Below are 22840 nucleotides of genomic sequence, written 5' to 3' on the forward strand. Positions count from 1 at the left end.
GTAGCTGCTGCTGTTGGTTTTGGTCGACATGTGGCTTCTCTGGTGATAGTCGTGGTCGAGGGAGTTACCGAACAGCCAGTTGCTGTTCGTGTTGTTGACGGAGCACAGCTTGTCGTGGTCGATATAGAGCCATCCTGGTTGTGGTACCATGGTTTACAGACCACAGTCACTTGTGGTGCAGTGGTTGTAGTGCACGTAGAGGTTGTCATCAGCCGGCATGTAGCTTCCTTTGTAACGGTGGTCGTCGTAGGTGTGACAGAGCAGCCGCTCACTGTATTTGTAGTGGATGGTGCACAGGTAGTAGTTGTGATGATTGAGCTGCCCTGGCGCTGGTAGACGGGCTTACACTGGACGGTCACTTGCGCTGCTGTGGTCTCAGTGCAAGCTGATGTTGTCTCTGAGGTTGTCTGGGCGGACGTCTGGCTGTTTGGATTCACTGTACTTGTGAGGGGCAAAGATCCGTTGGTATCGCTGTCTCCATCCTCGTCCTCTTCGTCATCTTCGCCTTCATTGTCGTCCTCGTCCTCGTCCTCATCACCTTCACCATCGTCACCATCACCATCATCACCCTCATCATTGTCTGTCCCGGGCTTGGGAATATCGTTGCTGTCGATGCCGCTGGAAACGTCCTTAAGCTGATCGGTCAACTCCTCCCGAAGGTGTGGCACAGGGCCGGTGATATCGGCTTTAACATTGCCGGTAATGTCATCTACCACATCATCAATGCAGCTGAAAGCGTCGACAGCAGCTCCGAAGATATCACCCGCAAAATCAAAGAGACCTCTTTTCTTTTTGGCGCCACAGCCCGAACTTGAGCCGTCGCCTCCTCCTCCACCACCACCACCACCACCACCACCGCCCCCCAAGTCGAAAATGAAACCCTAAATCTGGGTGTCCAGTTTGCCAAGGCTGTTGAGAGTGTCTTCCTTGAGTTCTGTTGGACTCGCTTCCCACGCTTGAATGATGGGGATTACCCCTGCAATCATAGAAGACATGGAGCTGACGCTTGGTAGAACCATGGACTCGGGGATCAATGGCGTGATTGTGCTCGTGTCAGTGGAGGTGAGAGTACCAATGGGAGCTATCTGGGTTGCTGTTACCGAAACAACGGTCGTGGTAATGAAGCTGGTGGTCATAGAGGGAAGAGGCAACACCCCGTCACCGGTCAAAATTGAAGTCGTCCCGAGGGACCCAAGGCTGTTGGTGGTGCCAGCGGTGCTTCCACCTGGGATGGAGGAGTTGACGCCTACAGGACTCGATACCGGTTCTCCAGGAGTTACGTGGCTTGTTTGGGTTGGACTCGATGTTGATAGTGGCCCAACCACTGTGATAGAAGGGTTGTTGGTATTGCTACCCTGAATCGTATGGCTAGTCTCTTGATTGGACTGAGTAGCGATATCATGGGGAACATTGGTCGTTGATGTACCACTCGTGGAGGGTTCGATGACTGGCGTTTCCTGAGTCGTTGAGGGACTATCAGGCTGTGTTTGATCACTCTTGGTTGTCGTTGCGGTACTTGTTACTGACGTAGATGCCGTTGTGTTGCTCTGTTGAGGCATGTTGGCGGTGGTGCTAGGGTCATCGTCATGGGAAGGGGTTTGAACAGTGTCTGGCCGAGTTGCCGTGGTGGTAGGACTCTCTGAAACTGTGATGGGGAGTGTGCTTGTCCCTGAATGCGAAGGAATCCCGTTTGGCAAGGATGTCACAGTGGCGTTGGGGTCGATTACAATAATGGTTGTTTGGTCAACCGTATAAGTTGCCGTAACAGCAGGTGAGCCATCTCCAGCGTTCGGACCGGCGATCTGGGGTGGCATTTCCGTATTGGATCCAATTTGGTGGTGATCGATAGCCGCACAAGATGCCAGGGGGATAGTCATCAAAAGAATGGCGTAGGCCAGCGCACTAGCCATGATGCGAGGGTATTCCATGTTGGAAAGAGAATGGTTAGGTTGCTGGAGAGTATGAACTTGGTGGGTAGTAGACGAGCAAGCAATTGGAAGTTATATAGACATAGACATACAATGGGAATACGCCATCTTGGTGGATATGGAATTAGGGCTAGGCAGAATCCAGGAGCCACTGGGCTGACACCACACCAAAAGGAGGGCATCTGATGCCATGATTCAGTGCGACAAGCGCAGTTGGTTTGCGGTACAAACAAAGTGATTTCGCTTGGAGCCCCGATGGCCGCCAAAAGCCTCTGCCAACAGCTTGAAGACTATCTCGGACGGGATGCCTTTAGTTGACATCCAACGCTGACACAGCCATTTGACTGCGCCATGAGAGGATGAGCGGATGCATTTCTATCAACGCGCAGAAGCACAACAGGCATCACCAAGGGCATAAGACCCGGCGATGGGCGCCTATGCAGGGTGCTGTGCCACGCGCGAACCGTTCGTCTCATGCCTGCACACCATTCGCTGACAAGCCTCTATCTCAACAGCGCGATCGGCTCGGTGAGGCTTGGTGCTCGATGCTGGCGCTTAAGGGGTCGATGGAGATCGGAAGGATCTGTAAAGAGGCTCATCCCCGCGCCAGCGCCCTAACGTGCATCTCGAATAGCCTCGGCGCTAGATCTGTGTTGGTTGTCCCAGTTTCTGGACGTCTGGGAACCAATCTCTTGTCACCCATAAACTAACTTGTCTCGAGCAGCATTACAGAGTTGGAAATCCGGCACCGAGAGTGCTCAATATTTGACGTACTGTTGTCGCTGGAGGATTTGGGGTTGGATTTCATCTGTGGTAAGGCAGACTCGACAAGACAAGTCACCGTCCAAGGTCATAGTGGTTAGATAGAGTCTTTAGGGTAGATTGTGAGGATACAAATAGAGGGTACGAGGGAGGACAAAATTCCCTTGTCCCAGCATCTTTCTGAACTCATATCTGCGATTTACTTCACTTGATTCAAACAACCGACCTATTCTTATATCCCACACACCATGCGCCTGTCCATTGGTACTCTCCTCTCGGCTCTGCTGGCAGGGAGTCTGCTGCACCCTGGTGCGGTTTCTACTCCACTCAAGCAGGGCACTGCTCCAGGGGAAGTGTTTGATAATGGTTAGCATTCTCTCATATCCCATGCAAGTAGTCTGATCCTAACCGGGCTCACAATTGTTAGCCCTTGGGGATACAACCGACCATCCAACGCCCTCGAACTTTTCCATTCCTGGAACGCTTACAAGTCGCCAGGAGGAAAAAAAGTTACTTACTTGGGAGGAGGCGGTGGAAATCGGGAAAAGGAATATCGCCAAACTCGACAACGCCGGAGATGATACTGGATGTGACGAAGTCATCCCTAGTTATGCTGAGAACTACGTCGAAAGAGGAGGCAAATACGGTTCGAAAGACTTCCTCACACGAGAACTAAAGATCTCCGCTCTGGGATATTTTCCAGAGAAAGTCCTTAACGTGGTTGGAGTTTCAGACAAGAGCGAGAAGATAACGGATAAATCGATTTTCTCAAAGGAACAAGAAGACGGGGTGCAGCAGAAAGACCGAAGACCCGTCAGCCAGAATGCGTTCCTGCCAGACAAAGGGATTATCTTTGCGCGCTCGAACTTTCTTAAAAACGACCACACGCCCGAAGAGAAAGGACGAATTATGCCGGGGGAGATCATGATGCAGGTTTGGGACGAGCTAGCCGGCTCGAAGCGTGATGATCTTCAGTGGATTGTCCGCGTCCATGTTGCTAATGAGGATTCTGCGAACATCATAAGGATGGCTCGAGAAAAGGTTGGTGGGAGTATGAGAGATCTCGTTCGCATCACGCGACAAGACCACCAGGAGGAGTTTGAGGCGCTTGCTGGAACGCCCAATTGCAGAGGGGTCTATCCAACGCTTGCTACTCACGACTTTGGTCGCTTGAAAGACAGGCGGGTGACAGAGATTGTGCTGTGGGAAGAGGGCGGTCAATTCAATTTTATCCTGATGAAGATTGAGAGGGACTAGGACGAGGGGGGTGAGGTTGAGTCCACCGAGTAGTCGGAGCGTTGATTGATCATAACGTCTGTATCAGAGTGGCAGTGCTGCTGGAGGAGAATTCACCTTGTTTCACGATATTTGGAGAGTCGAGGTATATAAGCGCCGGCCCTTCCCCAGCACCACGGCGCTTCCAACCATCCACCTCACACTCGACAAGATGCACATCCTGGACCTTCCGCTGGAAATATTCCACGCCATCCTTGCAGAGGCAATGCCAGACCACTATATTGATGACTTCACGCAGATTCAGCTGGTAAACAGTAAGGTCAGCCGAGCACAATCGACCTCATTGAGATGCTCATCGCTCCTAGAAACCTTCGCTCGAGAGGCCCGGCATGTGCTGTTTGCTACTCGCACCTTCATGTCCCCCAATTCCTGGATCCCCCTGGGTTCTGACTATCTGTGCTACCGCGCATTGGCCCCCGACGCTGGCGTCTACTACCCGATTCGCACGGTGCGGGATTGCACTGACTGGATAGTCGCACGGCTCTCTGCCCCAGGTCGTCGGCGGGAGATATGCGCTACGCTGTCTCGCGCGGCGGCCGAACCACCTGCTGGCGTGATTCATGCGGTGTTGACAGAGAACAACTACGGATATTCTGACGACCAAAAAAGGATGGGCCACGGGCAAAGGAGCGACGCTCCTGCACATCGACTCTGCTCGGCCATTTGTATTAGCGATATATCACTTGTGCGGTCCCTTCTTGACGAGGGTATCGACGTGAACGGGAAAAGCGATATCTTTGGATCCCCATTGACTTGTGCGGCTCGAGGGGGGCATTTACAGGCCGCCCAACTCCTCATTGAAATAGGTGCCGACGTGAATCTAGACGTAACCCTGACGACAGGGCGAAAAGAGATGAGCAAGCTTTCCGCCCCTGGCGGTTTTCGAGCACCCTGGACGGCGCTGGACGCAGCCGCGGCTGGAGGACACGAGGAGATCGTTAAACTCCTCCTGGAGCCGCATCTCAACCTCTCGAGATCGTCCTGCAGTTTCTTCAACGCGATAATTCGTGCCGCCCGAAAGGGTAATACGCGCGCGCTGCAGATCCTCATGGACCACGCGGACTTTGACGCCATCCCTCGGGGGTATGTGACTCGGGTGCTTGACGTGGCCCTAAAAGAAAGTGCATCTGGGGGCCACGTCGAGACCATGCAATTCCTCCTGGATGCAGGGGCGCCCGTTGACCTTGAACCTCGCGACAAGGAGGCGAGGGAGTGGACCGCCGTTGGACGCGCTGCCGGGAATGGGCACAATAGCGCTATTGAGCTGCTCCTGGACAGGGGCGCGGAGATTGACAAGTGGTGGCTTTGGCAAGAATCGCCCTTGCTCGAAGCGGCTCGGGGCGGATTTCCGCGCACGGTGACTCTGCTTATTGACCGCGGTGCTGAGCTTGGGGATGGGAAATATGTGCGGCCGTTGCTTCACGCGGAATTCTTCCCATGGTGTGTCATCAAGGTTTTGCTAGAAAAGGGCGCCCACAAGCGAGACCCAGAGGCAACTGTAGATATGCTGGAGAACGCCTACAGGGACAAGCGACAGGATGTGGTGGATCTGCTCCTTGAATATGGGGTGACTCTGGGGGATAAATCTGACTAGCCTTGATTTGACTGTTGGTGCAAGCGATGTCATCGGGAGACCGGCGAGATAGGGCTTCCATATGGTGCCCTAGCGTGCGTACTGCACACTAGAGGCCGTAATTCGTTGCCACAAAGGATACTACAACGACAGAGTGTTGCAGAGAGGGCAAATGTGCTTATTCTATCTTTTAATTTGCTTGGTGGATATGGCTGGTGCACTCCATGTAGCTAAAAAACCGTGGTTGATTGTACCAAACCTCGTTGAGCACACGACAGAAGGTAAGAGAACGTAAGAGGGAAAGAAAGGGCCCACGGCAGCCTTTCAAGGGAGATTCAAATAGGATGAACTGCGGGAGGTAACAAGAAAAGCGTGAGTGCAGGAGAGTGTCGGCCTGGCGAGGGGGCGCCGGAATAGGGATTATCCTGGCCTTCTCACCGTTATCTTTGGGCTTTATAGGTAAGATCATGCTGATACACGCTGAAAGCTTTCCAGATACCTAAAATACCGCAGTAGCCCGAACTCCGTTTATTCCTGCAACTTGGCCCACCGATCTCGGAGGACCTTTACCTTCACTGGCTTTCTGTTGATCGCAACGATGTTATCCACCCATTCCATACTCGACTCGTCGGTTTCGTAGAGCTCCATCTCAAATCGGCCAAACAGGTGTGAGAACGTCATTGCCAGCTCCTCGTACGCCAGTCTAAAAGAGTTATGAGCTTCGGGAATATGTTCGTCCCGCGGAGGTTAGCTTACGGGCTTCCTATGCACTGCCGCGATCCTTTGCTGAACGGAACGAACCATCGATCCAGCGCCTTGCCTTTCTCCCCCAGCCATCGCTCAGGCAGAAACTCGGCTGGGTTAGGGAAGAGGTCGGGGTTATCGTGGATAGTACGGTGGGTGACAGACACGATTGTCTGACGGGTTAGCATGCGCTTTGCGGTTTCATGGAAATAAACGTACACCACCAGGGAGAAAATGGCCCTGCACTTTTACTCCAGCCTCTGGAACAATCCGAGGGGTCATTCCTGGAATCGGAGAAAAGAGCCGTAGCGTCTCTTTAATCACCGCCATCTGCGGACGTCAGTATCTGCTCGGCATGCGGGGATTGGATCTACTTCCCAGGTAAGGGAGCCTTTTTATCTGCTCCCAGTTGCCCTCCTTAACGAAAGGCTCTGCAGCGTCGAGTTCCTTTTGCAGAGTGGATAGTGCACTCGGGTTTGAGAGCAGGTAGTAGGTGCCGGCTGTGAGCGAGCAGGCGGATGTGTCAGTCCCAGCGAGGATAAAGAGAGCAGCCTCGTCGATCAGCTCCTTCGACGTTCTCATCCTGTAGCCCTTTTCTTCGCTGGGCTCGAGCATTGCATCAAAAAGAGTGGTGATACCGTCCGGCGTCGTGAACTGGCCCCGCTCTCGTCTCCGTCGGACTCCTTCAACCCAGGCCGAGCATTGCTATTTGATCAGGGAGCATTCTCTCGCAATCAATGCACATCAATATCCTTACCTGCCGGAACTGTGCGTAGGGAGCAAACTTGGAAGAGGACAGCGCCGAAGGTAGATTCGGAGCAACCTCATTAATGATCGGAAAGTGCTTCGCTATCCGGGAGTCAGCACCAACAAGCGACACAGGATGAGGCACATACCAAGCCACGCGCCGTGGGTAATCTGCTCCATGCTGGTGATCAGTCCATGCGGATGCTCATAGTCCTCGACAAACACGTCTTGCTGGCCGAACAAGGTCACGTAGATCACGTCGATCTAAACCATTAGCACATTTGGCAACCAAACCGTTGGCAGCCTTACCGAAAAGCACCTGAAGAGACGCTGGATGTTGATCGGGCCCTTGCTCTCAATTCCTTTGCTGACATTCGCGGCAGCCTTCAGAATGACCTGGTGAATCCTCGGGGCGCAGAGATCGATCGCAGCGGGCGAGAATAGCGGCGCGATGGTGTTTCGATAGATACGATGTCTCTTCGCATCCATGATCGAGATTAGGGCCTCGGGGTAGAGCAGAGCTTTATAGAAGTGAGGCGCCTTGCCATAGTCGGTCCCCGCGCGATAGACTCTGCTCGAGTGAGCCTGGGTCGAAGGAGATCCAGTCGTCGCACTTACACATGGTAGAATTCGGGGTCATTGACGTGGACATGGTTCGGCGCGATGCGAATAACAGGGGATTCTAAGCTGTTAGAGGCGCCCCTTTACGGAGTTACGGGCTTGGTACGCACGATATTCGCAGTGCAGGCGAGGCAGCGTCTTTACGAGGGTTCCATTCTCGATAACATCGTAGTAAAACTCCCACCATCCGGTCACTCCAGCCAGCAGGGGGCCAGGGATCTTGCGCAGGGGGTGCCAATACACACGTTGCAGTGCAACGAACAAGCCCCAGGCGAGCAGGACGAGGAGAAGAGCGCTCGCGAGCCGGGCTACTTCGTCCACCGAGGTCAACATCTCTTGAGATCCCTCTGTCAGTGCGAAGGTTGGCTGTACCCCTCAATCGAGAATGAACCAGGCTTTTAAACCACGCAACGGCGGCAGGGCCTTTGCTCCGCCTCTGTCCGGGCCGTTTCCGGTATTCGGTCACGGATCGACGTATCGGGCATCGCTGCGTGCAGGGACGTGCAAGGGACCGTCCTTGCCAGGATGGCCTTCGACTGGGTGTGATACAGGTGCTCCCCGTGTCAACGGTCACTCGCTGTTTGGTTCGAAGACTCCATGCATGTCGCGGAAGAATTCAGAAAGTGCGGCATTTTTGCCGTTGGCTCTGGACTCTCTGTCGGATCCAATGTGTTGACCGTTTAATAACGGCTGATTGGCTGTGAGAGAACCAATCTTGCTGGTTGCGACGTCAGCAAGCGCAAGGAATGCAGTTGGCGTTGCACTAGTGATGCAAGACTGATCCGTCTCTCGGGTCCACGTCCCAGCCGGAAGAAACGCCCAGCTCGACGATTCCAGATCCGAAGGTGGTTGAAGCTCCCAGGACCGACCCTGGTCGAGGAGTGATATTGAGGGCATCAAGCCAAGGCATGCCTTGGAGGCATTGCTAGATGATGACAGATGTCGCAACCACCCGCGACCGTCCTGCGATAGACAAGCCCCAAAACCCTTCACGAAACATGCAGACGCAGTGTGACCCAGCAGGCTGGGTTGTGTGGCTCTTTACTGCTTGGGGACCCTGGAGCGTGGGCTCTCTCTGACTCGCTGGCGAAGCGCCAACGGCTCTCTTGGGGCGCTTAAAGTCCTGCATTGCTGGCGCAGTCCAACACACTTCTGGTATTGCTCCGTGTGGCAAGGACTCGACTTACCCGCAGTGGACTCACGCCCTCACCCTTATTAACCCCCTGTGGGGTTACCAATGCTTATCAAAGGCGTGGTCGACGATGAATATACAGCTCTTGACCCTGCTATCCTTTAGTCCACTCGCCTCTACCCCGTGCACTTCTCTCCCGTATATGGGCGCGGCGAGAATGGTATCCTAGTTTCCAGTCTCGTGGACCTGGCATACGCCGAATACCAGGGGGTCGCCCTCTCATCAAGTGTCTATCAATTTCTCGGTATGCGATATGCGGCACCTCCGATACAAGACCTGAGATGGAGAGCTCCAAGAGATCCGGTTGCAAGCCGTAATAACACAGAAGACTGCTTGTTCGTTAACATCTTTTCTCTGTCCGACGCGACAACAAGCTCCAAATATCCCGTCCGGGTCAACATTCAAGGAGGCGGCTTCGTCACCAATGCGAATGCAAACTACAATGGCACAAGACTAGTGGAGTAATCTGCCCACAGCATTGCTCCACTATATCCATCTAGTTGGTCTCTCACCGCAGTATGAGCGGTGAAGCTCATGCTGATAGTTCGACGGAAACCCCAACCATGTCGTTATCCATGAAGCCTCTGCGGGAGCGACCTGTGTCACGCATCACCTTGTTGTTTACGGGGGTCGCGCTGACCGTGGCTAAATCAAAGCCGAATTTCGACTGGTTTGTATCGCGTCAACAAGGCAGATCCGTGGAGGTGCCTATCACCTTGGGCTACGACACTAACGAGGGCAGCCTGTTTGCCGCGAACGCATCCAGTCCAGGTAAAGGGACTGCGTTTGTCAGGACTTAGTCTCCTCAGCTGACAGATTCTGAGATCCGGGAAGTTGTCGGCTTTGATCCACCGACGGAGTCAGTCTCTGGCCGTGCGCCGTACTTCTCGTCCGCCTCGAATATCTTCACCGAAGGCGTTTCCCAGAGCTCCCCCCGGGCCACAACGTGGCTCAGCGATTCTCAGCTCCTCCACTCGCGCAGCCCGGTGTTAAACAACCGCTACAATGTTCTGGACCACGTCGCAATCGCCGCCGGCCTTGGAGTGCCACAGACGTTCGAAACGGAAGCCATCTCCAGACCGGGGCTTCTCAGGCGCTGGGGAATGTTGCAGCACACCCAATGCGCAAATAGTACCTGTCGTCCAAAGTTCTTTGATTAGTTTCGTGAAATCTCTGGATCCACCCTCATCGGACTTTTCCTGTGCGGCACCCTTTTGAAAGGCATGACGATGTCCACATCAAGATCCAGACACATACAACGGCTATGGAAGCATTCCCACGCGGACTACGGCGGAGGTGCCGCATTTGGTACGGCTTCGAAGACACCGAGTGAGTACCGGAATAAGGATAGTCATGTTGCTGGAGGTTTACCAGACACTCTGTATAAAGACATTCCCCTGAAACTCCTTGTCAGGCATTGGCGAAGGAGTGTTGCAGCCGGGTGGAAGAGACACAGCCGATCCGAGGCTGAGGCATTGAATGATTCAAGTCTTGACCGGGTAAATTGGAACTGAGAGGAGAGCCAGTCGGATCAAGATGCAAGTGCCATCGGGCCCTGCGGGACTTGGAGGCGTCCGGCAGTTCGTCCGCCTCGGTCTGATCGCAGTGTCGCATCCTCTCGACCTGAAACGTCGATCTTCCCCCAGCCTCGGCGTTCTCAATCGCGGGGTTGAAGAATCAACGATATCGAATCAGAGCGGCGAGATTTCAAACGTAGGCAAGGCTGTTTCAATATCTTTCGCAAAATTGCCGAGAGCGATGAACTGCTGGACAGCATATAATGCGGCAGCCTCCGCGCGGGAGGACGACATCAATTCGATTCTCAGTGCCACGACTTCAAACGCTCAGTTTAGCTCCTGAAGCTTCCAACGCGAGATGAAGGTATCAACACTCTCAGCAGCTGTGAGCTGCATCGCCTCTGTCGCTGCGTTCCCGCAGTACTTGGAGACCCGCGACACCTGGGAGCCCCAGGAATGGATCGCGCCTGGTCCAAACGATTGTGAGTGCAAACCATGCTGTGTTCATATCGCTGCGCTAACTCCGAATACAGCACGCGGCCCCTGCCCTGGTCTGAATACGCTGGCCAACCATGGCTATCTTCCCCGGGACGGGAAGGGCATCACCTTGGATATCCTCAAGAAAGGCATGCTTGAAGGATTCAACATCGAGGAGGGGGACGCCATCCTCTTGTTCACCCAGGCGATTCGGACCGCGCCCGACTATCCATTGGCCGACAGCTTCGACCTCGCCAATCTCGGGCGCCACGGTATCCTCGAACACGATATCAGTCTCAGGTAAGGATGTTCTAACGGTCCCCGTATCTCGGCTAACTCGAACCCGCCTCAGTCGCTCCGATGCGTACTTTGCTGATCCAAATCCGTTCAACGAGACTGTCTGGGCTGAGACCGAATCGTACTTCACCACGCCAATGATCACCGTGGACCAGCTGGCAGCTGCCCGGATGGGGCGCCTGGCAACGTCCAAGGCGACCAACCCCGAGCACGAGCTGTCCGCACTGGCCGACGGCTTCAGCTGGGGCGAGTGTGCGGCGTTCTTCGAGATCATGGCGGACGGCACCACGGGCACTGTGGACAAGAAGTTCATCGAATACTGGTTCAGTAAGTTCCCCGTTCCGTCCAGAGGCTTTTGACGCTGAGTATCTTTCTCTTCCAGAAAACGAGCGTATGCCAACCGAGATTGGCTGGCAGAGACGCAAGACTACGATGAAGGGAAGCGAGCGCCTGGAGTACTCGCTTAAGCTCATCATCGCTGGTGGTCAGGTCGACGATCAGTCGTTCAATCGACTCCTGCTCCACTAGGCACGGGAATTGTAAATAGCTCCGCCGGCCGATGCTACTGTTTCTTTTGCATTTCTCTTGAGGATAGTTCCAAATCGGACTGACCTGTTTTTGGCATGCTTCGTCTCATTCTTCGTAGACCACGTGCCGAGCCAGCCCTATAGGATTCCCGAATTTCGCAATGTGACAATGGGCTACCAGTTTCTAGGAGTGTAGATGCGCTGTCTCCGACCGGTGGGTAATAATACAAGCCTCGAGTAATGTCGCGACTATCAGCAGTATAACTCACCGTGTGTGTTTGGTCCTATACCGCTCCAGCAGCGAGGCAACATGCACACACTCTGATCTGCTCGCGTTGGACTACAAACAGCAATATTAGAGGTTTCCATGCGATGCTCGATGCAGAGGAGAATGAAGTGATGACAGTTCTGGTCTTTCGATGCAAGCGAAGTAGAAGTAAGAAACCTTTGACGTTCGCGCGTGCTTTTCTGGGATGTTGATTTTGCAGGCCTTCCACATGCGATGGCGTCTCTCGTCAGCACACGACGCAAATTTCTCGATCGTATACCCTTAGTCTGACCATAACTCGACGATTGATGAAAGAGCACGCGTCCAGGAAGATTCTTCTAAAGTAACGTAACCGCTCTCAGCTTGGGGCAACTCCAGTATTGTCGCCAATTACGGGCGGGGCATTCGTTGGTGACACTGTGTAACCATTCCACAATGACGGGGTGCCCGAAGCCGGGGTTCAGCGTACAGCTGGCTTCCATGATTGTCCCTGCGCTCATGAACGGATGGGCCCAATGTGTCATGGATTGCCAGAAAATGAGCCTCGTTGGATGATCGCAACACCTAATAAAGGTACAATAGACCCAACTTGCTCAGTAAAGAAGTGACCGTTCTCATTTGGGCTCCAGCTCTATCTCTCTGGGTATCTGATGTCCTCCAACTGTACTGGAGAGTGCCGGAAAAGTTGACCCAACCCCTCGCGTAGCCCGGGTTATTTACGCCCACGCGAACCCGCTTCGCTTTGTTAATGCTGAAATAAGTGTCTTCGCACCTTCGAGGTTAAGGCTAGACTCTGAAATGGATCGAATCGGCTTGGTAAAGCTGATTGGCCCGACTTCCAATGAGGAACGTCGTCTGCCTGCTGCATATCGAACTTTCTTTGAATGGTGTGGAGATGTTCGCTTGGTGAGTGTAGTGGATCATTCTGCAATAACCCGCCTCTGTGAATGTTGGAGTTACTGTTCGAAAGCGTGTGTCTGATGTTGGTCATGTTGGCTCTACGTACGGCCGAACTCAACGCCTTCTTTGTCCTATACCAGTAGAATCGCGCGTGTCCCAGTTTAACCGTAGGGAATATGGTCTCTTAACAACACCCAACTTCTGCCATACTCTAATGGCAGCTTCGAACACCAATGGAAGAATAAATGAATGCATCGTGGACCGGCCCTGGGCTACTCCAAAGACAGGAGAACTCAGTGCTCGTGCAATATTGTCTACCCTCTGTTATCAACGACTTCGCGGACAGAGTGAATTATTGGGTGAATGTGGAACTCTGGTAGAAGTGGCTCGAAGTAAGCCAAATAGGTTGTAGTGAAGATGTCGCAGGAAAGGGACGCCCTGCGGTGAATTTCCACCCAATCTGTGTTAATCCTCTGTTGGTAAACTGGTACTCGGTGCTGCTATAGGCCATTCTGAGATACTTCACCACGCTGGTGCTGCCTCTTTCACTTTGGTGTATCTTTATTCAGGATACCTACCCTCTCTGTCTTCACTACACCCTCTCGCTCACTCCGTCGGATGCGTTATAAAATGCTTCCCTCCTCGTCTCAAAGCTTCATCTCGATCATCATCTCCTCCACCCTTCCACTCTTCTCACGTCCGGCCACATTGAAGCATTCTCTCTCAACCACTCTCATCTCTAACACGACCAACTGTCAAGATGCGTCTTTGCATCCTCACCCCTATGATTGCCATGTTGGCTACCGCAGTCTCCGGCGTACGTACGCTTCAGATATCCAACGGGTTTCCTCCTCGCATACTAACTGGTGTGTGACTAGCAACAATCTCCCACCGTCAACTGCTGGGGCAAGGCCCTGCACCCTACGGTCGAGAAGGTTGACGGAGCAATTGACGACCTCCGTAGGGTTCTTAACCACGGTGACCCCCATTTTCCTCCTGCAGTCACGGCTCCCAGACGTTCGTGTGCTTCTGTATACTGCTACGACACGGTTAGCATCCGCTTCTGTAATGAGGTAAGTGGCCTAATCCAAGTCAACTGATCTGCCCAGTCTCGTGTACACGTGCTGACTTGATCGATATTTAGCGAGACCAGGCCCGTACCATGGACCTCCGGGACATTTACCACGACGTTAGAACCATCGCTTATGGATGTATCGAGGATTACAACGGCAAGCAGGTGACCGGCGGTGTTCGCAACCACCCTGACCAGTGGTCGGTTGTTGTCCAGGCGGATGATGCTTGCAAGAAGGGATAGGATGGCAACTGCGACAGACTCATGATTATTTACGTCTGAGGGGGAGGGTGATGCATATTCAACATAGCAATAGTCTGGTTGACTCCCATGATGGGGGTTATTGAGCACACCACCCTTTCTTCTGTCTACCCAAAGAGATGATTCAACACTCTCGGGCCATGACGTACACTCGGTTGGCAACAATCTTGAACTATTATCCTGCACACAGTAGCCAATCGCGATCTCAGTCCGTTGGAACGTAAGGTAAACGACTCTTCTGGGAGACCTCGTCATGCTGATAGACATTTACTATCCATCTTCCAAGATTCCTGCCGAAGCAAGGTTCTAGATCGTATTGCCTTACTGCATGTGCGTATTCGTTGCGACAGGAACAGGACCGCCGGGGGTTTCACATACCTTGTTGCGAATTCCTCCAGTGTCGCGCGGAAAAGTGCGGAATTCGTCACAGGTGCGTTGCCCGAGAGCCGTTGCGCGATTGATGGGGCATATCATAGGCGAGATATTGATGTGCGTAGTGCAGGCGGACACTTTCGAATCCAGCCTCGTAATCCTCGTACGTGACTTCAATCGCTGCTACGTGCTTGCGATGGCTCGATAATGAGGGCCGCTGCAGCAACCAGACGAGTTGAGGGACGTTAAATTTACGTGAGTCTTCCCAATGGCTGTTGAGATTCAATAACCTCCGTGGTGCACCAGGAAACAATTTGGGTTAGAGGACGGGGAATTGCGAGGACCATCTTAATGCTACGAAGGATTCAGGAGGGTCTGCTCATTAGGCAGGCTGTGCAGCGAGCTCGAAGCCATAGTGACGTTCTAACTCCGTAAACTGGGCCGCTGAAGCTCTGTCGTATCGGCTTGTTAACCGCTAGAGCTACGGCCGTGGAGGTTGAGAATCGCAGCCGATGACCAGGCGACGTGGACCTAGAGGTTACCGTCTCTATTGACCTGAATTGTCTCGCCAACGGTAACAATATGGACTCGCACCGGGTTACCCTCATTCAAATCTACGTTATAAGAATACCTGTCAAAGGCTAGACCAGTCGTGGCATCCGACCTGTTGCCCATCAGCCTCTGAATGGAGGCGTGGTTTATCCCTCGGGGCACTCGAAAGAAGAATCCATCGTGTCCACTGGGCGCTCTATGGAATTTGGCGCGAGTGCATTGTACTCGTTCAGATTCAGCACAACGATTGTGGCAAGGCTGTCGTTGTTGTAGCTGGCATTCTAATCACAATAACACCGTCGACCATATCGACCTTCATGATCGCCTGGCTGCGTACTCGACCAGCGTCGGCCATCCCACAACTCGGTTTCGGTACGCCAGATGCTCTGTTTAGAATCGTAGGAGGAAACAAGCTTACAAACGGTGTTTGCAGGGACACAGACAACAGGGTGTGGTATCTCAGATGTGTTTGTCTCTACGCTCTAGATGATTGATTATACCCTGTCCAGCGTGCAGACGAACATCTCGAGGATCTACCTCCAGGGAAACGCAGAGAAGTACTCCTCGTGGAACATGTACAATGCCTTGGGCATTCCCGGCGGCGTCAAGGGATCCTACCACTCGTATCTCTTCAGCGCCGTTGCCTTGTCTGATAGCGAGAAAGCAGGTCCATCTCCTGTACAGTGACCTGCGATTCGTCGTACGGGATATATGCCGGAGGCTGCCCGAACGATAGCCCCGGTGCTGGCAATGCAACCCGGGATGGAAAGCTCGAGTGCATTGTAGCTGTAAACTTGCAGGCCTGGAGCGAGGATGACTCTAGCTCGGATCGGCCCCGTGTGACTATCAACCTTGGCTCTTCCACGGCAGCTGCTGTGCAGCGTCTTACTGACTCTCTGGAGGGCATTACATTCCGCGGACAAACAGTCAATAAGGAGGCTGCAAAGCACGGAGTCGTCCTTGACTGTTCATGTTCTCCTTGAAAAGGTCAATCATTGCTCCGCCGGTCAAGCTGTTGGCGTATCTCATCCTCGCACCCGCCCTCTCCTTTCCCACAGGGAAGAAGATCAATTCCCGCCAGATGGAGAGACAAGAACTTACAGGTTGGCCCGGCGAAAGAGCTCTCAAACACGCGTGAGAGCGAACCATCTCAACGTGCAAAGCGCAGAACCTGGGTTCGCACCTGATTGCCTAATTGGGCCAATTTTGCGCACCTATTGCACAAGCCTGGGCCGCGCCCCGCTCTGCATTCCTCAAAGAAATTTGGAGCAGCAGGAGTGAATGTCCAATCGGGCTTGGAGCCGAAAAACAGGCGTGAACGGCCTCGGATTTTGCCACCAATGGGCCTATGCAGTGCGTGATCCTCGAAAGCTGCTCCTGCATCCCACGAACCTTGATGTGGTTATCCGGGAGGTTTTACGCGCGGCAGTGAGCAGTCGGGGTTCACCCGAGTATTCTTTCCCTGTGCTGCGATGTCTACAGTCCGTGGAGGCTCTTTGAAATGGCCGTCTACACGAGTCGCAGAGCGGACAGTGAAGGACAGCTCCAAGCAGTGCTCTCTCAAGTGAACCCGGATACTTGATCTTGGTCAAGGCGTCGTCACGGTGCGAGCTAACGAGACAGATATTCTTATCACGTCCGGTGGCCGGGAACCTGCGAAGCTCAATAACGATGATACCTTGACGGCGGGCACCAAGTTCCTTGATTCCACGGCTGACCTGGATGGATGAATACAATATGTACCTTGCTCGAACCGTGGTTGAGGGTGAGGGAGAGAGCGCAGACAGTGGCTCCTTCACCTTGACCAGAGACCACGAAATCGAGCCGAATCAAGGGTACTGGCCCGTGTCTGGGCTGCAGCGACGGAGACTACGACTACGTGCTTGATAGACAGAACGAGCAACCGTCCATCGAAGCCTCTAGTAGCACCGGTGGGTTCCTCTGGGAAGTTAACATCGGCTCGAACAGTGTCAACCGGGACAATATCAGCCCAGGGTCAGCAACCATCGACGTCGGGGCATGGGATGGAGTGGCTGTTCATGACCTGGAGCTGGACGGCCGAGGCCTTCCTCAAGATCGCCAACAGCGTCACATTCGGCGCCGGCGCGAAGTTCGGCCAAGGCGATAACGAAAACGATTAATTCCGCTATCAACTCTTTGGAAACCCGGCGCTCTTTGGCGACATCCTGGGCGACTGGCGTGAAGAGATCGATCGTTGTCACGACCGAGAAATATGACGCGCTGTTCAACTTCACAATGTTCGTCTGTATACCTTGCCTCACAATCCCGCCTACCGCAACTCGCTGAATTAAAAGGGATGCATGATGACGCCTCTTGTGGATTACATGCTGGGAAACGGCATGAAAGCGCTGACACCCAATATTTACCGTGCTTGCGCCTGAAGGACCGACAGATGTAACTAACTCACGCTCCTTGTAAATATTTCTGTGTCGTTTCTATATATTTGGTCCGTCACCGGCCAAGTTACTTAGCTGGGAATAAATATATACTACCAGGGCATACGCTGTCTTGACCCCAAACGGCGCGATACCAGGCCAATTGACCTCGGGTCATTGAACACCCTGCTGCTCCAATGACACGGCGCGATATTCCCAGTGCTCTCTCGGACACAGTACATAACAGGTGTGGCTGCTTGTTCATCGCAGAGCTGTTGGCGGCTAGCTGTGGCCGTGCTGTAGCAAACGCGATGGTTATGGCGTGCAAATAATATCTCGCGGTCATCGCTCAGGTTCTGGAATACGATGATGGGAACTCCTCATTCTGAGACGTTCCGTCGGAGACGCCGATCTGGAATATGAATATCTGGGAACACCAAGGACCCCTCGTCCACTGCCACCGCTCCTGTGCCTCTTCCTGAACCAGGGACCATTCCCTGCCGTCCGTTTGCAATGCCAGTTGAAGTTCTCTGGACGGTCCACCGATCCTTCACACCATGACACAAGACGAAGCGAGAGTCTCCGTGTATTGAGGCGCGCTGCATGACAGCTGTCCTTGGCGAATCCGGGCAAGAGGTGGTAGATCTTCATATCAGCGAAACGGTCTGTTCTCTCGCATTTCGCCATCTTGCCTGATTGGAACTGGCTGCTGGGCCTCTCAAAGTCGACGGCACAATCTCACTCGTTGATATACTTTCTGCAGGGAATCAATCCCCAATCTCCCGACGGTCAAAAGGGAAATAAGGTTATTTTCTCCTCTCCCGGGTATTCGCTTCCCCGCAGGAACAAGATCGCATCAAGCATAAGTGTCCGGTACCGTGTGTCTTATTCCCACGAGCAGCTCGATCCTGAGTTGTCGCAAATCTTCACGATGAAATTGGTCACCGGCCTGGCGGCCCTCGCGGCTCTCGCTGCAGCAGCTACAGCATCGGAATTTTCATATGACGACTCAACCTTCTACATTGATGACCAGCCCCTGCAGATCATCGGCGGCCAGGTCGACCCGCAACGTGTGCCTCGAGCCTACTGGAAGGACCGTCTGGAAAAAGCCAAGGCGATGGGTCTCAACACCATCTTCTCCTATATCTACTGGAACGAGCTCGAGCCCTCCTCCGGAGAATTCGACTGGGAGGGCGCCGATGGAATCAATGACATCGCCGCCTGGTACGAGGCGATCCAGGAGGCAGAGTTGTGGGCCGTTCTTCGGCCGGGGCCCTATGTCTGCGGGGAGAGAGAATGGGGAGGTCTCCCTGCGTGGCTCTCGCAGATCCCCGACATGGAGGTGCGGGCGAACAACGAACCATTCTTGGATGCGTCGAGGAGCTATCTCAACGCGTTGGGAGAGAAGCTGGCGCCGTACCTGGTCACTCAGGGGGGACCAATTCTGATGGTACAGGTCGAAAACGAGTATGGCAACTACGGTTCCGACCACGACTACACCTCTGCATTGGCCGATATCGTGAGCGAGAGCTTCGATGCCGCCAATCTCTACACGACTGACGGCGGCAGTCAGGAGGCTCTCGCGGCGGGCGCGATACCCGGGGCGCTTGCGGCGGTGGACGGCGTGCCCTCGACGAGCTTTGATGCCCGCAACCAGTTCGTGACGGATTCATCTAGCCTGGGGCCGCTGCTGGAGGGCGAGTACTGGATCAAGTGGTATACCGTTTGGGGGCCAGCGCAGGGATATCCAACGGTGTCTGGACTCGGGCGAGACGACGCCGGTATGGTCGATGAGATCAAGACGGTCATCTCTGATGGCAACCACATCAACCTGTACATGTGGCATGGCGGAACGAACTTCGCATACGGCAATGGGGGGCTCGACTGGGGTACGACGCAGCCCTTCACAACGAGCTACGACTACGGCGCGCCACTGGATGAGGCCGGCCGTCCGACAAGCCTGTATGACAGTATTCGCACCGTCATCCAGGATCATCTGGGCCAGACACTGCCCGATGTGCCCGAATCACCGCCCCTGATGAGCATCGACACGTTCGACTTGACTCCTGTTTCGCTACTGTTCGACGACCTCCCCGAGCCAACGTCCAGCGATGGCCCTGTCACCATGGAAGCTTTGGGTCAGTCGCGTGGATTTGTCCTGTACGAGTACGCTGCATCCGGAGACCTCAGCGGCGCGCTGTATCCCGGCGATAAAGCACGGGACCGCGTCATCGTCTACGTCAACGACGTCAAGCAAGGGGTGATTGACCATATATATCAATATCCGCCGGAAGTGTCTGTTACCCTGGCCGCGGGCGACAAGCTCTCCCTCCTCGTTGAGAACCTCGGTCGAGTCGACTACGGACCTGCCGTGGCAGAGCAGCAGAAGGGTATTGTTGGTGACATCAAAGTTGGCGACGCAACGGTCACAGGATGGGACATCTACTCACTCCCTGCCGCATCTCCCCCGTCCAATTCCACAGGCAGTGGCATTCAGCTCCAGGATGGCGGCAGCCCCGCCTGGTATACAGGGTCCTTTGAGAGTAGCGGCACAGGAGCTGGCGCGGATACATTCTTGCAGCTGGATGGTGCGGTGAAGGGCGTGGTCTGGGTCAATGGCTTCAATTTGGGACGGTACTGGACCGTGGGCCCACAGCAACAGCTGTACCTGCCTGGCTGTGTGTTGAAGGAGGGAACGAACCAGCTTGTCGTGCTTGAGCTTGAGCCCCAGACAGGGGTCACACTCTCTGCTTCGGGAGTGACAGAGAGAACTTGGGGAAATAACCCGGACCCAGACTGCAGTGGTTGTCAGTAGCCGATCTTACACTTTCTTGACTATGGTGCAGGCTCTGTAGCCCAGAAATTGGATATATTCAATGCTTATTCTTTATAACCGAGTACACAAATTTACGAGACACACCATTTCTGCCAGTACTGAACAGATGGAGGTTCAGAAATACGTATAAAAAAGGCTCATGTCAACAAAAGAAAAGGAGAAGAACTTATGTAATGGTGCTGTCTTCAAGGCCCTACCAGTTATAGGATTGTATACTAAACACAGATGTATGCTTACAGTAATTCTTTTTTCTCCTTTCTTATGTCTTTGGACCAAAAGGTCACTATGATCAGATCCTATGGCTGGATCTGCCTGGATCGCACCTATAATTGGCCGACACCTGACACCCCAGGCACCCCCCCATGACAATGCACTGCACGTTGTCATTTTTGGGGGGCTTGTCAGATGGCATTTCCATTTTGTATACAGAGCTACGAGCACGCCATTTTACCCGATCTCTCCTCTCCATGGTCCACGCAGAGGAGGTCACCGTACACCACGGTTGTGCAAGGCTACACCTCCAGGTGTGGCGTCGCGCGGAATTCTGCCCTCACTCACCACTCTACTTTGTTTTCCAATAATAATAGTTCTTCGGTGTTCTTTCACCCAGAAAAGTCCCGATCTCTCGACTATCCCCCAGGGTGCCGATCCTCGTGGCCTAGAAGCAAGATCGGCAAACATGATTCTGGGCGAGCTGAAAGACTTTTCAGTAAAATCAGGGGCAACGAATTGTGCTGGGAGCCATCGGTAATTCCCATCTCTCACGGAGACTTTTCTGGCTTCCAGACGTTAAAACCATGGGGAATACCACCAGCGTCACCGCTGGGCGTGACTGTCTGATATCCGCGCCCGGAGGTGATGCCGCACATGTTGCTTTCCAAGATCAGCTCCTTTACCAGGCCACTGCTGTTGACGCCTATAACTTGAATCTCCCCGTTACTCCAGTAGCCGTCACAGATCCTCAGTCCGCGGACGAGATTGCTGCTGTTGTGAAATGTGCCTCGGACTATGACTACAAGGTGCAAGCTCGGAGTGGAGGGCACAGTTTTGCCAACTATGGTACAGCAGATAACCAAAGTTTTCCACGATCTCAGACCTACAGTCGACTAACACGCATTTTGGTCTAGGCCTGGGAGGACAAAACCGAGACATCGTGGTTAATATGAAGCACTTCTCCCAGTTTTCCATGGACGAGTCGACTTTTATCGCGACCATCGGGCCCGGCATTACATTAGGCGACCTTGACCTCGAGCTTTACAACGCCGGCAACCGAGCTATGGCACACGGTATCTGCCCCTCCATTCGGACAGGGGACCATCTGGCGATGGGTGGATTGGGCCCGACAGTGCGCCAGTGGGGTCTGGCGCTGGATCATGTGGACGAATTCGAGGTTGTATTGGCGAATTCGAGTATTGTGCGGGCGTCGGAGACCCAGAATCCGGATGTTTTGTTCGCCATCAAGAGGGCTGCCGCGAGCTTCGGGATCGTCACCGAGTTCAAAGTACGCACCGAACAAGCCCGTGGCCTGGCCGTCCAATATTCGTACACATTCAATCTCGGAACTCTTGCCGAAAAGGCGAACCTCCTCAAGGATTGGCAAGCATTCATCGCTCAGGAGAATCTCATCTGGAGGTTCTACTCCAACCTGGTCATTTTTGATGGCCAGGTCATTCTCGAAGGAATTTTTTCTTTGGCTCGAAAGAGGAGTACGACGCACTCGGCTTAGAGAAGAGATTCCCTACCAGCGAGCCTGGTACCCTGCTCGTTCTAACGGATTGGTTGGGTATGATTGGAAATTGACTGGAAGATGTGATATTGAGATTGGTCGGCAATACGCCGACGTGGTTCTATGTCAAGTCTCTTGGATTCACGCCTCGCACGCTGATTCCGGACTTTGCAATCGACAGCTTTTTCTAGTACATCCACAAGGCCAACGCCGGCGCTCTAGCTTGGTTGGTCACCCTCAGCCTCGAGGGTGGTGCTATCAACGCAGTTCCAGACGACGTCACGGCTTATAGTCACCGCGATGTGCTTTTCTGGGTCCAGATCTTTGCGGTCAATCCGCTAGATCCTGTCTCGCAGACCATGTACGATTTTGCTGACGGCCTTTACAGTGTCCTGGCCCAGGCAGTGCCGGAGAGTGCGAAGCACGCATACCTCGGATGCCCTGACCCCAGGATGCCCGACGCCCAGCGGGAGTACTGGCGGGACAATCTTCCAAGATTGGAAGAACTGAAGGGGGATTTGGATCCAAAAGGCATTTTTCACAATCCAGGAGGCGTTGAGGTTGTACTCTGAGGCAATCCTCGGAATTCGGGGGGTTTGGTTCCAGTTTGCGAGAAAGTTGGAAAGAGTTCCGAACGCAGACAGAATGAGTTGAATGCTGTTGGAATGACAGGTGATGACTGTTCGTCAGCTGGTCACTCAAGTATCCGCCGTGCCTGAGGTTTTGGACATTGTATCTCCGTGCTGTATATACAGAGCCTAACAGTAGACAACTTT

General features: G+C 53.6%; 9 protein-coding genes across 9 annotated transcripts; 8 read left to right on the top strand and 1 right to left on the bottom strand.

Moving 5' to 3' along the window:
* Positions 1–2938: 2938 nt before the first annotated feature.
* On the top strand, positions 2939–3947 carry BJX67DRAFT_386145 (uncharacterized protein; the record flags this gene model as incomplete). Its single annotated transcript, XM_071034014.1, has 2 exons — positions 2939–3056; positions 3118–3947. The coding sequence occupies 2 exons, from the start codon at positions 2939–2941 to the stop codon at positions 3945–3947; spliced, it is 948 nt and encodes a 315-aa protein (XP_070880881.1).
* Positions 3948–4123: 176 nt separating this feature from the next.
* BJX67DRAFT_317977 (ankyrin repeat domain-containing protein) lies at positions 4124–5595 on the top strand. The gene is made up of 2 exons (XM_071027264.1): positions 4124–4245; positions 4292–5595. The coding sequence occupies exon 2, from the start codon at positions 4342–4344 to the stop codon at positions 5578–5580; it is 1239 nt and encodes a 412-aa protein (XP_070880882.1). The 5' UTR covers positions 4124–4245; positions 4292–4341; the 3' UTR covers positions 5581–5595.
* Positions 5596–5756: 161 nt separating this feature from the next.
* BJX67DRAFT_391692 (cytochrome P450) lies at positions 5757–8004 on the bottom strand (the record flags this gene model as incomplete). The annotated part of the gene is made up of 9 exons (XM_071034831.1): positions 5757–6262; positions 6316–6476; positions 6523–6617; positions 6678–7008; positions 7061–7152; positions 7200–7314; positions 7360–7621; positions 7669–7732; positions 7782–8004. The coding sequence occupies 9 exons, from the start codon at positions 8002–8004 to the stop codon at positions 6088–6090; spliced, it is 1518 nt and encodes a 505-aa protein (XP_070880883.1). The 3' UTR covers positions 5757–6087.
* A 1297-nt stretch (positions 8005–9301) lies between these two features.
* Positions 9302–10329, top strand: BJX67DRAFT_367553 (uncharacterized protein). Its single transcript, XM_071030535.1, has one exon. The coding sequence runs from the start codon at positions 9382–9384 to the stop codon at positions 9661–9663; it is 282 nt and encodes a 93-aa protein (XP_070880884.1). The 5' UTR covers positions 9302–9381; the 3' UTR covers positions 9664–10329.
* A 409-nt stretch (positions 10330–10738) lies between these two features.
* Positions 10739–11682, top strand: BJX67DRAFT_375677 (peroxidase family protein; the record flags this gene model as incomplete). The annotated part of the gene is made up of 4 exons (XM_071031731.1): positions 10739–10862; positions 10914–11157; positions 11210–11481; positions 11537–11682. 4 exons carry the CDS (start codon positions 10739–10741, stop codon positions 11680–11682), a joined length of 786 nt encoding a protein of 261 aa, XP_070880885.1.
* Positions 11683–13609: 1927 nt separating this feature from the next.
* Positions 13610–14164, top strand: BJX67DRAFT_386150 (uncharacterized protein; the record flags this gene model as incomplete). Its single annotated transcript, XM_071034015.1, has 3 exons — positions 13610–13666; positions 13728–13922; positions 13994–14164. The coding sequence occupies 3 exons, from the start codon at positions 13610–13612 to the stop codon at positions 14162–14164; spliced, it is 423 nt and encodes a 140-aa protein (XP_070880886.1).
* A 2679-nt stretch (positions 14165–16843) lies between these two features.
* On the top strand, positions 16844–17247 carry BJX67DRAFT_386151 (uncharacterized protein; the record flags this gene model as incomplete). The annotated part of the gene is made up of 3 exons (XM_071034016.1): positions 16844–16941; positions 16997–17101; positions 17157–17247. 3 exons carry the CDS (start codon positions 16844–16846, stop codon positions 17245–17247), a joined length of 294 nt encoding a protein of 97 aa, XP_070880887.1.
* Positions 17248–18433: 1186 nt separating this feature from the next.
* BJX67DRAFT_391698 (glycoside hydrolase family 35 protein) lies at positions 18434–20317 on the top strand (the record flags this gene model as incomplete). The annotated part of the gene is made up of 1 exon (XM_071034832.1): positions 18434–20317. One exon carries the CDS (start codon positions 18434–18436, stop codon positions 20315–20317), a length of 1884 nt encoding a protein of 627 aa, XP_070880888.1.
* Positions 20318–21135: 818 nt separating this feature from the next.
* Positions 21136–22636, top strand: BJX67DRAFT_375679 (uncharacterized protein; the record flags this gene model as incomplete). Its single annotated transcript, XM_071031732.1, has 4 exons — positions 21136–21397; positions 21466–22004; positions 22043–22102; positions 22256–22636. The coding sequence occupies 4 exons, from the start codon at positions 21136–21138 to the stop codon at positions 22634–22636; spliced, it is 1242 nt and encodes a 413-aa protein (XP_070880889.1).
* Positions 22637–22840: the final 204 nt, after the last annotated feature.

This window comes from Aspergillus lucknowensis (genome assembly GCF_044049455.1).
Source record: "Aspergillus lucknowensis strain CBS 449.75 chromosome Unknown BJX67scaffold_78, whole genome shotgun sequence".
Lineage (NCBI taxonomy): Eukaryota > Fungi > Ascomycota > Eurotiomycetes > Eurotiales > Aspergillaceae > Aspergillus > Aspergillus lucknowensis.

Bases quoted from the DNA above. Each gene is read 5' to 3' on its own strand.
- BJX67DRAFT_317977 (XM_071027264.1), top strand. From the start codon at position 4,342: ATGTCCCCCAATTCCTGGATCCCCCTGGGTTCTGACTATCTGTGCTAC.
- BJX67DRAFT_367553 (XM_071030535.1), top strand. From the start codon at position 9,382: ATGAGCGGTGAAGCTCATGCTGATAGTTCGACGGAAACCCCAACCATG.